This window comes from Cyclopterus lumpus, chromosome 16 (assembly GCF_009769545.1).
Source record: "Cyclopterus lumpus isolate fCycLum1 chromosome 16, fCycLum1.pri, whole genome shotgun sequence".
Taxonomy (NCBI): Eukaryota; Metazoa; Chordata; class Actinopteri; order Perciformes; family Cyclopteridae; genus Cyclopterus; species Cyclopterus lumpus.
In genome coordinates, this window is record NC_046981.1 from 7,879,334 (window position 1) to 7,892,262 (window position 12,929).

Here is a 12,929-nt window from a genome sequence, read left to right on the forward strand (position 1 = left end):
AGGTCAGGGGAATTGGCAGGCCAATCGAGGACAGTAATGCCATGGTCAGTACACCAGTTACTGGTGGTTCTGGCACTGTGGGCAGGTGCCAGATCATGCTGGAAAATGAAATCCTCATCTCCATAGAGCTTTTCAGCAGACGGAAGCATGTAGTGCTCTAAAATCTCTTGGTACACAGCTGCATTTACTCTGGACTTGATGAAACACAGTGGACCAACACCAGCAGCTGACATGGCTCCCCAAACCATCACTGACTGTGGGAACTTCACACTGGATTTCAAGCAACTTGGATTTTGCTCCTCTCCAGCCTTTCTCCAGACTCTGGCGCCTTGACTTCCAAATGAAATACAACACTTGCTTTCGTCTGAAAAGAGGACTTTGGACCACTCTGCAACTGTCCGGTGCTTCTTTTCCATAGCCCAAGTCAGACGCTTCTTCCGTTGTCTTGAGTTCAGAAGTGGCTTGACCATGGGAATACGGCTATTGTAACCCATTTCCCGGGCACGTCTGTGAACAGTGGCTTTTGATACCTGGACTCCAGCTTCAGTCCACTGTCTTTGAAGCTCCCCCAAATTCTGGAAGCGACTCTTCTTCACAATGCTGTTAAGGCTGCGGTCATCTCTCTTGGTTGTGCAGCGTTTCCTGCCACATTTCCCCCTTCCAACAGACTTTTTGTGGATGTGCTTTGACACTGCACTCTGTGAACAGCTTGCTCTTTGAGAAATTTCTTTTTGTGTCTTACCCTCCTGATGGAGGGTGTCAATGATGGTCCTCTGGACAGCAGTCAGATCAGCAGTCTTCCCCATACTTGTGATTTTGTTTACTGAACCAAGCTGAGTGTTTTTCAAGGCTCAGGAAACCCTTGCAGGTGTTTCGAGTAAATTAGACGATTCAAGTGATTAGTTGAATACCCTACTAGTATACTTTTTCATGATATTCTAATATTTAGAGATAGGATATTTGAGTTTTCTTAAGCTGTAAGCCATAATCAGCAATATTAAAAGAATAAAAGGCTTGCAATATTTCAGTTGATTTGTAATGAATCCAGAATGCATGACATTTTTGTTTTTTTAATTGCATTACAGAAAATAAAGAACTTTATCACAATATTCTAATTTTCTGAGACAGTCCTGTATATAGATGGGCTGGTCTATTGGGATTTTCATGCACAACCATCTCTAGGGTTTACAAAGAATGATCTGAAAAAGAGCACATATCCAGTGAGCAGCAGTTGTGTAGACGAAAATGCCTTGTCAGAATAGAGTGGTTCGAGATGATAGAAAGGCTACAGTAACTCAAATAACTACTCTTTACAACCAGCAGAATACCATCTCTGAACACACAACGCGTTGAACCTTGAAGCAGATGGGCTACAGCAGCAGCAGACCACACCCTTGTGTCCGCCAAGAACAGGAAACTGATGCTACAATTCAAACAGACTCGCCAAAATTGGACAATAGAAGGTTGGAAAAGCGTCCTCTGCTCTGATGAGTCTCGATTTAAGATGCGACTTTCAGACGGTAGGGTCAGAATTTGGCATAAACAACAAGAAAGCATGCATCCATCCTGCCTTGTATCAACGCTGTAGGTTTGTGGTGGTGTAATGGTGTCAGGGATATTTTCTTGGCACACTTTGGGCCCTTTAGTACCAATTGAGCATCGTTTGAATTGAATTCACTGTACTCCAATGGCCTCCAGTCACCAGATCTCATTCCAATAGAGCACCTTTGGGATGTGGTGGAACGGGAGATTCGCATTCGATGTGCAGTCGATAAATCTGCAGCAACTGTGTGATGATATCATGTCAATATGGACCAAAATCTTTGAGGAATGTTTCCAACACCCCGTTGATTCTATGGTACAAATAATTAAAGCAGTTATGAAGGTACTAGCAAGGTGTACCTATAACGTATATGTACATACATCTAGATCAATAAAGGATACAGTATTATTATCTTTAGGATTCTATATTACACTTGTCATTCTTACTATCACTGTACTTGTTAGGCACCATAACCTGCACACAGCTGTTCAAGTATTACCTATCAAACTGCCATCAATTGTAGTATTTGCACTGCAGGTGAAGTCAGATGAAAAGCACTGACCTCATTCAGTCCATTTACCATGTGAATAACCTTCTTGATAATATCACATGCTGTATTATCCCATGAACACAGACACACACAGTGAACTTGAAAATATAGTTTAATACAACATATACTGTATTTGTGAAGTCTGACAAAAACACATTATGGTCAATTCCCACAGCCTCACAACACATATCTGAGCATAATAAAACATATTTAAAAAAAAAATAGTACCCAGTTATCCCACCAAACTTGGGTAAATCAAGCACATATATGTTGATGATTAACTTTATGGATTTACATTTTCTATAAAAATGGCAGGGACACCATTATTGAACTGTTTGGAGTAAGGACAAAAGAAAACCAGCTTAATTAGGATGTATGATTATTGTCACTACTAATCCTACACATCTTCAAAAGTTTGGACAAAGCCAGTAAGCATTGAGTTCCTGTACAATGAAACTAAACAAGTAGATGCTCATCAAACAGGACTGACTTTATGCTCTTGGTCCATAATGAACATAAAATGAGACATGCAAATACGATTTGCCTCTCTAGTTGCGTCAAGTCTTAATAGGGACCAATGAGGTCACTTGGTATATCATCTCAGCAGATTTGTCTGGTCCGCTTTCAACTATGTAACAATCATCGTCCTTATTCACGCCTGTTTTCCCATTCGGAGTAACCGCACCTTGCACTTTGTCTAGATCGACAGCCATGACTGGATTTTTCTTGATGTTACCAGAAACTGGCACTCCAAGTTTTCTCTCACCGTTCATCTGAGCAGGATTGGGACCCGTCACTGGCGTCACCCCCTGTAGTCTGTAATGCGCTTTGCCACCTCGCACATGCTTTGCCATAAACTCATGTGCTTTGACACATTTGTGCCTCTGTAGCATCTGAGCCGTTTCAAAAGGAAGGTGACAGACTCGACATGGAAACCCAATTGATGCAGAGGACATCTGCATTGGTTTGCTCTGTAAACCTGACAGAGATTGTGTGGACATCTTTAACTGGCCAGAGGGAGCGACAGCGAGGCCATGACTGCTTTTATTGAACACACTGGGATTTGGACTCTGACTCATCGATGGAAGGGGGTTAGTGATATACAGGTTGGATGCATTGGGTTTCTGACTCTTTACCTGCATGGACGGAGAGATATGAAGCCCCAGCTTGCTTTTATTGTATGTACTGATTTTCTGATTTTCCAACTGCAGGGTGGAAGTCATAAGAGGTGATCGACTGCCTTTAATGGCTGCGCTGGGATTCTGGCTTTTCTGGAGATAGGAAGCGGCCCAAGGCGCCGGAGCACTTGGACTCCTGGCTCCTGGACTGGTTACATTTGACGGTTTCAAACTCAGCGGTCTCGCAGTGATGATTCTGAATTTGGTAGTTGGGGTGTTGGGTGCTTTACAAACATGGAAGCGAGGCACTAACTTCTTGCTTGAGAGCAGCAGCCCACATCCTATACAGCCAGCAACTTTATCTATCACATGAGAGCTGTGGTGGGAGATGAGAGAAGCCCGCGTTATAAAACCCTGCCCACATTTAGCACAAGTGTAAGGCTTTGTCTTGTTAAATTTGCGCATTGTTTGGACCAGCACAACAGGCTGGTAAAGTGTCCATAGGTCCACCGTTGGTGCACCTACACCTGCAAAAATTTTCTGCATATCTTTTTCATGGGGTTTCGGGGGCAAAGATCTTTGCGACACAGAGTGCGGCAATTGAGGCACTTGTGAAATCTTCGGAGACTGCGTGGAAACTTGTGGCATACAAGCTGGTGAGATGGGCTGCTTGGTCTTCGGCGGCATATACGACGCCCCCGTCTTCCATACCACCTCACCGGTCTGCAGCCGGTTGAGCTGCTGCTCCTCTTCTATGCGCTTCTCAATCCTGCGCTTCTTTATTGTTCCATGATCAAGCACCTGGTGACCTGGTTCATGTGAAGTGCTGTGCTCTAGCATGTCTTTGTACTCAACAAACTCGGTTCCACAGGAGCAGATGTGACTTGCAGCAAAACAGGAGTGTTGCTCGAGGCATTTCCGATTTGCAAATATCTGCTCGCAGCTAAAGCAAAACCGTCCAGCGTCCACCAAGTCTTTGCCTAAGCCGTCCTCCATGATATTCTTTCTTCCTCTCTCCATCATCAGGCAGGGTTTGGTCACCGCTTGTGTGGAGCCCTCTGGAGCAGCTTGGCTGTTGGAAATAAACAAATGTATTTTTTTTTAAAAAAGAACTGAGCAGGCCAAATATTTAACTCGGTTGTAACGTTAAGTAGTCGTTTAATGATGACTAATACTATCTGGATAAGGAGCTAGTTGTGCTAACAGCGATACACATGCTCAGCTAAGGAGAGAGGACTGATCTTTTCACAACCACTCAGTGTCCTTTGAACATTTGCTCGACTCTGAAACAGAGTCAGAACTTATGAGATGAAGAAATGAAGCCTTCAACTCATTAACGTCACCAGATTATTTCTACATCGTATCTATATTCTATATCGAATCATCCATTGGATTAATAGGATGGCATATTTACTGTACCAACACTAATATTACACATTGCTTAATACTTCCGCTGGACACGTTTTTACAGTTTATAACGTGATTTAGTTGAACGCGCCCTTTGCTTTGCTTTAAACCTAGCATGCTAACGTTAGCTTCGACAAGCTCACGAACAATAACGTCGGCTTACCTTTAAATACCCAATTTTTGATATTGAGGTATGTCCTGGCAACAAACCGGACAACTAGCGTATCGATTGTCGTTTTGTGGGTCAGTCACAATCGGCCTGACTTGCCGGTATTTAAAACGAGGAGGTGGCTGTTAGCCCACTAGCCACACCAAAAAACAAGAGGAAAGACTCTTCTTCTACGAATGGCGCGCGCTCCAAAACCAAAACGTCCGGGGTTGGGCGTCGTTGCAGTGACACCTGCCGACTGGAGTTGCTAATTCACCTTTGGTGTTAGTGCGGTCGCTGTACTGGGTGATTTTAGTCTTCATTACACTAACTGATTACATACTATTACCATGAGCGCGAGAAGGCCACTCCTGACATTGGTCTCCCCTCAGCCTGCTGTGGCATTGAAGCACATCGAGGCCTTGGGAGAGTGAACAGGATAATTACTGTTCACTATTTGTGTATGTCACAAATTATCATGCAAAAAGGATTACTACACATACATGGGTGGCGTTAATGCATCAAATGTAAAATGAAAAATCGGAGGGTGGCACCAGTGTGTGTTGATTGTATTGTATTTCCGGAAGGCCTACTCAATTAATACTGTAGAACTAGTTTATGTAAATCACATGGCCACACGCTGATGGATCAGTCACCTCAAGGTACGCCAACAAATCTGTCCTTCCTGTCCAGTTAATTTCCCGACATATAGTTTATTTTACAGTCAGCAGTTTTGTTTTTCCCCTAGTGAAAATAAGCAGTGATGGTGTCGCAGTTTTCAATTTTAGAGTAGTATGCTTATATGTATCACATTTCAGAGGCATTGGCGGCGCTGTAGATGGATTACATACAAGTGTTATATATGAATTAGGATCAAAATAACATTTACAAAAAATAACCTTGTTTGCGAGGAAAAACTCATTCTTACTTTTTTCCTTTAAATTAAGTTATTCGGCCTCTGCTAAGGTGGAAAATAAATTATCATTCAGTTCAATCAACTCAAAGACACTCATCAGTTTTTATTAATCCAGTACTAATACAGTGATTTGTAAAACCTTAATTAAAAAAACTGGCTAGATTATCCTGCAAGCAGCTGTGATAAAGCCCACTGTTCCTCATAAACAATGTGCAAGAAGTACTGTTTTTATAAGATAGAATAATTATTAGCAACATATATGTGGAGTGGTAGTGTGATTAAAGTATAAATACAAAATGAAATCCATTTTTAAAAAATTGACAAAGGTCTTAAAAACTGTCTGAAGATCAGGACATAAAGCCATCTTAAGGCCCACCTTACCATGCCAGTTGATGCTATGCTTTAATTGTATTGTACACACTTGTGAATATTCAAAGACGGCCACAAATTAGACAAAACAAAGTAAACCTGCAGCTTTTCAGCTGACTCCCACATTTGACTCCCACACTCTTTTGGTTAGGACAACAATTTCTATATAAAGTTTACCACGTTCTTTTGGACGAGACATTTGTATTCAACAAACACGATCTGTATAATTTTGATGAGTAAAAGGCACTGTAGAAAAGATGGATGGCTGCAAAAAGTCATTCTTGGCTTGCATTTAAGATCCCATAACACACAAAACGACATAAGAAACATGTTTTACAACTGGTATGTTTATTAACACCAGAAACAACAATTAGCTACATCACAAACTCTGATAAAAGTTTGATGACCAAATGTTAAGAAACATTTACAGGCTAATGGAGCTATATAATAAAGGGATTAATTTGATCAAACAAAAACATGTACTGTACACCAAAGCTTTTTTTCCTACGTTTTTTTTTATAGTGGCAAGCTACAATAACACATTAATAATAAATTTTAAAAAAAACACACTTATTTGTAGCTGTACAGTGTGACAAAAAAAACTTCATGAAAATACAATTGGCACATATGGAAAGAACAAGCTATACTCAAATGTATCTGTTCTTATGTGCACCACTCCCACGGTAGCCATTTGTTTGTTGTCATTAAGAAGTCAGCTGTTTTTGTGTTCTTGGCTTTGCGTCTCCAGCCATGATGCGATGAATCCTCCTGCGGTGGTTTTTAAGGGATTTCAGGTTTGGGTATGTACCCTGACAGACATCACAGCAATATGATTCAGATTGTTTGTGAGTAAGCAGGTGTTTCTGTAATCCGTCCATAGTGCCAAACCAGCGAAGGCAAACAGGGCAACGCACAGGCTTGATGGCGGGCTTGCAAGCCCCGCTCCTCTGGTGGAACATGAGACTGATTGTGTTTGGGAAGTCAGAGTTGCAGTGGGAACAGTGGTACGTTTTGGGCGGGTTTGAGGGATTTGTAGCCCGCACACCTTTGCATCGATTCCAGGATAAGTGCCTTCGAAGGGAGCAGCGAGTGGAGAAAGTGTTGCCACATCGTGTGCATACAATCCGCTGCTGCTTCTTTGTTGGATTCGCAACCTGCTCTGCGTGTGGTTGCCTCTGCGGAGGCTGATGCACTGACTGAGGTGGCTGCTGCTTCTTCTTCTTCTTAGGCAACTGATGCTGCTGCTGCTTCTTAGGTGGCTGCTGCTGAAATCTAAGTAGCAGAGGTTGTGATCGTTGGGGTTGAAGTCCCTTCAGCAGCTGGTGATGAGGATGCATGTGGATCTGCAGATGAACTTCATAGTCTGCCCAGGAATTAACAGTCTCTCCACAAGTTGGACACGTGTAGGATTCCTGTGCATGCTTCTGCAGATGCTCCAGGAGAAGCCTCGGGGATGTAAATCCAACCCCACACTCGCACGTCACCCTCCTCGGAAGTACAGAGGGCAGTGACATGATGCCCCAGTTTCCTCCATCCTCCTCCTTGGTTTGACAGTCTGCTGCAACACCCGACATAGTCTGCTGCACAGTCTGCTGCACAGTCTGTGTATCTCCCTGTCCACCATCTTCCATTGTTCGTAGCAACTGACATCTCTTTCTGTGAACCATCATGTTATCTTTGCGGTTGAAGGTCTTACCGCAGACAAAACAAGCAAACATTGGTTTCGTATGGATGGCAGTTAGTGGAGTGGCACCATGCCCACCACTCTGGGCTACAGCTCCGCGCGGCCTAAATCCGCACAGCCGTAGATGGCGCCTCAGAGTAGATGGCCGACTGTAGGTTTTCTGACACCTGTTACACGGGTAACGTTTCACACCATCTTGGACAAAATAGCGCAGGTTCGAGGTCTCTGCCGACTTCTTCACCTGTGTGTCATTACCAGCTTTCTTTGTAGAGCCAATAACCTCCATTTCATCATCCAAGGGCATTGTCCACTCCCCTTCATCCGTAGCTTGATCATCAACCGCTACTGCTGCATCCCAGCTGCTGAGTTCTTGTCTTTGCTGGAGCGAAATCCCACACAGAGAGGCATTTTTTTGGTGCTCGTTCGTGGAAGATTTGGGATAGAAAGGCGGGAAGCTTTTTGCTGGGTGAGTCCAGGCCAACTTTGAAACTGTAGACTGCTGTGAATTTGGAGAGGTCACCTCAACCTTGATGTGACCAGTAACTTCAGTGCCTACGGCAACATTCCTGTTGAGATGAGATCCAGCGTTAACCCCCGCATCTGTTTTGGCTTCACCGTTGGATCTCAATACTGGCGCATTCTGAATGGCGGGATCGGCCTGCGGAGAAGGGGCCGAGCCTGGGCCCTGACATTTGTGCATTTTGAGGTTCCACCTGCGTGCATAGCTGTGCTTGCACAATGGACAAAAGAAGACTCTTTTGGAATTGCTTAGACTGTGGAATGGCACTATTTTCTGGGGGAAAGGTGACTTTTTATTTAACGAGCTTGATGGATGTATGGTTGCGTTTACTAACTGAGGGCATACGTGATTGTCAGGTAAAGGCAGCCGCCCAATGATAAGCTGTTTGCAACGACGACAACATTGAATCCTCTCTTTTTTGTGCAAGAAATGATGCTCTGTCAGTCTCTCCAAATTTTGAAAGACCCGTCGACAGCGGCCACATTGATATCTCCCATATGTGCCATTACTGCCAGGAGCCAGGAGCTTTTGACGGGTTTCAAGAACCACAACAGGTGAGAAAGTCTTTGTCAGAGAGACAACCCTTTTCTTACTGCACTCAAGAATTCTACTGATGGATGGAGCTTTTGTCTTTATCCCAGGTTTTGCAAGCAGTCGCCTCAACTGTGCAATCGAGAGATCGTTTATCGGGGACATCTCAGTTTTTGCAACTGGCGTTACATCAACAGGAACAACTTCTTGTTTTGGGGTAACTGCATTGTTTTGATTCTGTGACATAGGACGGGGAAAACGCTTCATGTATGCTGATGCCAGCAACTTCATTAGGGAGTTATTTCTGGGCAAACTCTCATCCTTTTTGTTGCTGGGAACAGAATTAGTTTTGCTTTGCAAACAAATGTCCTCTACAGTCTCTGGTATTTCCTCTGCTGTGGCTGACATGGTCTCAAGTTGTTTCTCACTGGAATCTCGAGGGAGAGTACACTGGCCTTGAGGAGTGGTTACTATAGAAATGCCGTCCTCCAGGCTTAAGTCTCCTTTATCGTCTGTTAATGTGGGTAGTTCAACAGCTGGAAACCTTGAGGTAGAGGGGCAACTAAGAACCAAACCTGGCTGAGTTACAGTTGGAATAAATAATACATGCTGGGAAGAAAAGACTTTATCACACCCTATTCCACTAGAGCGAACACGATTACTATCCAGAGGTGGCAGAAGCTGGGGTGGAGAGATATGCGATTGCTTATGCTGCAGCATACGGTTAAAGTCCTGGAACTCCTCTCCACAATCACAAATAAAGAAAGAAGGAGAATGGCTGTCAGGTAAGAGTGCCGGTGGACTAAGGTGCTCACGGGATGAGTCCATACTTGCAAACAGTGTTTCAGGCGGGCTGGTGCTAGGCTGTGAAGGGGCAGGGACCTTGGCGAGTGCACTGGCATGGGTTGCCTGATGTACAAGCAAGGAGGACAGTCCAGTGAAGGTGGCTGAACATGCCACACAACGATACACTTTGGGGGTCGAAGTACTTCCCTGTAACCCAAGCATCATGGCAGCCAAACGTATAAGGCAATCCAGGTGCTGTGGTCATGCAAGGAAGTCGCCTGTAAATCACACACAACAAACACAAAAAGAATGTTACCAAGTGAAAATGGACACAACTGCAATTTGAAGTTTGTAACCAGAAATCTGTCTAATTCTACTAGCATATCTGTATAAAAAAAAATTGTAAAAATAATTCTCAGTAATTTCAGAGTTAAATGCGGTTTAAACATGGTTTATTAGATGGAAAACAAAAGTGAAAACGGCTATGATTTAATTTTGTGTTTTTTTTTACAGAAATGTGTCAATTTGTATTACACTATATGACGAGCAATAGAGTTTGTGTAATGATATATTACAATTTTCCATTCCTAAAAAACATTTTGAGATACCACTTAGCAAAATGGTCCATCTGGAACAATGCCTGATCAGGCCCCTTTCAAAAGAGCCCTAAATTGTAGTCCTGCATATATGAAGAAAGGGCTATGCTTAGTCAGTGCTGACGAGGCCTCCATTTTCTCCCAGCAGCCAACTCAACTGAGCATTTGAGAGCAGGAGACTGGACAGCAAATCCATCTGGTCCTTCTGCAAAATGAGATCAAATCCCACAGCTGCAGACTCGGACATCATTTCTACTGGCTTTGTATAGCATGCTTAGCCTCCCCATGAGAAGGTGCATTTCCACACCTCCAGGGAACAATCATGCAGACAGTGATCTTGGCTCTGAGTAGCACCGAACCATGACGTTCTTTTAACTGAGCTGTAGTGTTGATTAAAAAGGATTTGTGAGGAAATAATATCCAGTTTATCCAAATATGTAATAATTAATATAAAAAGCTCAAATAATAATAAAGAATGGACTTATTATTAGAACCATGATGTCCTGTCAAACAGGGACAGAATCGACAGGAAGATAGTTTAAAAATAATGAATATATTAGTTTTAATTGTTAAAATCACTCCAACTGTGCCTAATGTTTGCATTGCTTCAGAAAAATGCTCCATAAGTGGCACCAGAAGTTTGAGAAGTAATGTCAATAATGTGTTGCATTTAAGTATCATGTACCACAATGGGAAACGTTTCATGAGTATTATGTGTGACTATAAATGATGGCAGATTGTAAGTAATGTCGTTAAATACCATTTACATGCATACATAAACTGCTTAGTGCTCTTTGACGGCTCTGCATGTAATTACAATGGATTATTCTGAAAGTTGTGCTCCTTTTAAAAGATAATTGCGCATGTTTACACCGCTCTCTCTTTACAAAGCAGAAGAGTAACAAAATACAGACCAAAAACCAGAGCACAGCATGAAGTTAAACCCCTAAATGGAAAATCTGAGCCGCGACAACAACGAGCTAAAGCACCAAACACGAGGTGGACATGAACACAGCGCCACACCGACGAGAAGAAACCCAACAGTTCATCCACCTCCACAATATCGGGCATCTCCCGCTAAGTGAGCGTTAGCTTGCTAACGCTGCCCACAAGGCTAACGACCCCAGGGACGTTGTTTCACCAATAACACCCTCGACCGTCACGCAGGGTCACGAGCTCCCACACCAGGCCACTCCGCTTCTCACATGAGCACTATTCATGTGCTTACGTGCACCCGAGCCAACCGAACAAAAGCCGGGGTCTTGTTGCGGTCTCAGGAGGGTTGCTAGTGAAAGCTAAGCAGGGGGAAGGCCGGAGAAAGGAAGGACCAGCGTTACCAAGCTACCGTTAGCTAGCATGTCCTGTGGAGCAGGTTCTCTGCACAATGACCAACCGTGTGTTATCTCCGCGCAGCCTACTCACCAGCCGGAGGAGCGTTAGCAGTTTTTTCCTCAAAGCGACTGTGCGGGAGGAGACGAGACGGCGCAGCGGGCATCTGTACCCGCAGGTTTTAGCACAGCTCTGCTCGGTTCTCTGGTGAACAAATATGATGCTGTGTGCCAGGAGATAGAGCATCGAGTCCAGAGCCGCAGCTGCAGAACGACTCATGGGGTTTACATAGCGCATGCGCACGTCACCCAAAGCACGCTAAGAAAGCGCTGGGCGGCGCGCCACGGCTGCGCCCATCCCGAGCTGCGGCGCGGCTCGCTGCAGCCACGGTGGGAATTGTGATGGGCTCCATCCTGAAACTAAAACAACGCGCACCTTTTTTTTGTTTTAATTATCACCATTTTAGCCTCATAATATTTGATGTAGTATCGTCTTTGAGACGCAAATGAAGATAATGAATACAAATCAAATCACAGAATCCATCCACTATCGGCCTGACCACGGATACAATAAGATATATAATATATTATGTTATGTACTTTGTATTTTCTTTTATATTGCTTGTTATCTGTTAATATATATCGTTTCTGGATGTTCCTTTTTGTTTGTATTTATGTAGGCACACTAAATTGACAATGTGTATAACGTGCTAGAAATAAGCTTCCTATTGCTTCATAGAGATTAGTACAAATAAAACACCCATAGCCCCAGACTACTGTTCATTTGGACGTCCATATAGGCTAGCAGAAGCTGCCTTTTTCTGGTTCACGCTTATAGGGATAAGATGGCCTGATTAGCCAACTTGGGGACCCCAGGGCAAAAAAAACAACTGCTGAAGGCCCATGGGTTTTTCCTGTGCAATGGTTGTGTCACCCTTAGACTCCTATAATTTCATCTTACAATATTATTTAGTGGTGCACTCAGTGACAAAACAAATGTACAATGTATTCAATTACCACAGACCAACATGCCAACCAGCCTCCGAGCCCTTTTTGGGTCTGGGGCATGGGACATTTGTCCAATTTATTCAGCCGTGACAATCTCAGCCAATCTCAAGCAATTAAATTCAATCCCTTCACCAGCACAAATAATGTGCAGAAAGCTTTGCAATATTTCCTTCATTATTATTTTGTGAGCACATTTTGTTTATAAATTAGACGTAGCATGTGTGCAATGAATGAGTGTCCACATCGTTGGGACTGATTCAAAGTATTTTTTAAGGCAAGAGTACATGATATGGTGACCAAAGCAAACCATTTCATAATACGATGGTTAAGCAGTCCCTATGAGGGACTCCGGAAACAAGACTTATTAATGAGACCCTTTAAATGCAAATTCTGATGTTTTGGTCCAAGGACAGGGCTCACAAAAA

General features: G+C 43.4%; 2 protein-coding genes across 2 annotated transcripts; both read right to left on the reverse strand.

The window, feature by feature from the left end:
- Positions 1 to 2,187: 2,187 nt before the first annotated feature.
- On the reverse strand, positions 2,188 to 5,103 carry LOC117745849. The gene is made up of 2 exons (XM_034554409.1): positions 4,782 to 5,103; positions 2,188 to 4,283 (listed from the first exon to the last, which is right to left on the reverse strand). Exon 2 carries the CDS (start codon positions 4,232 to 4,234, stop codon positions 2,651 to 2,653), a length of 1,584 nt encoding a protein of 527 aa, XP_034410300.1. The 5' UTR covers positions 4,235 to 4,283; positions 4,782 to 5,103; the 3' UTR covers positions 2,188 to 2,650.
- A 1,277-nt stretch (positions 5,104 to 6,380) lies between these two features.
- Positions 6,381 to 11,862, reverse strand: im:7147486 (zinc finger protein 865). The gene is made up of 2 exons (XM_034554354.1): positions 11,591 to 11,862; positions 6,381 to 9,850 (listed from the first exon to the last, which is right to left on the reverse strand). The coding sequence occupies exon 2, from the start codon at positions 9,795 to 9,797 to the stop codon at positions 6,756 to 6,758; it is 3,042 nt and encodes a 1,013-aa protein (XP_034410245.1). The 5' UTR covers positions 9,798 to 9,850; positions 11,591 to 11,862; the 3' UTR covers positions 6,381 to 6,755.
- Between the last annotated feature and the right edge of the window lie 1,067 nt (positions 11,863 to 12,929).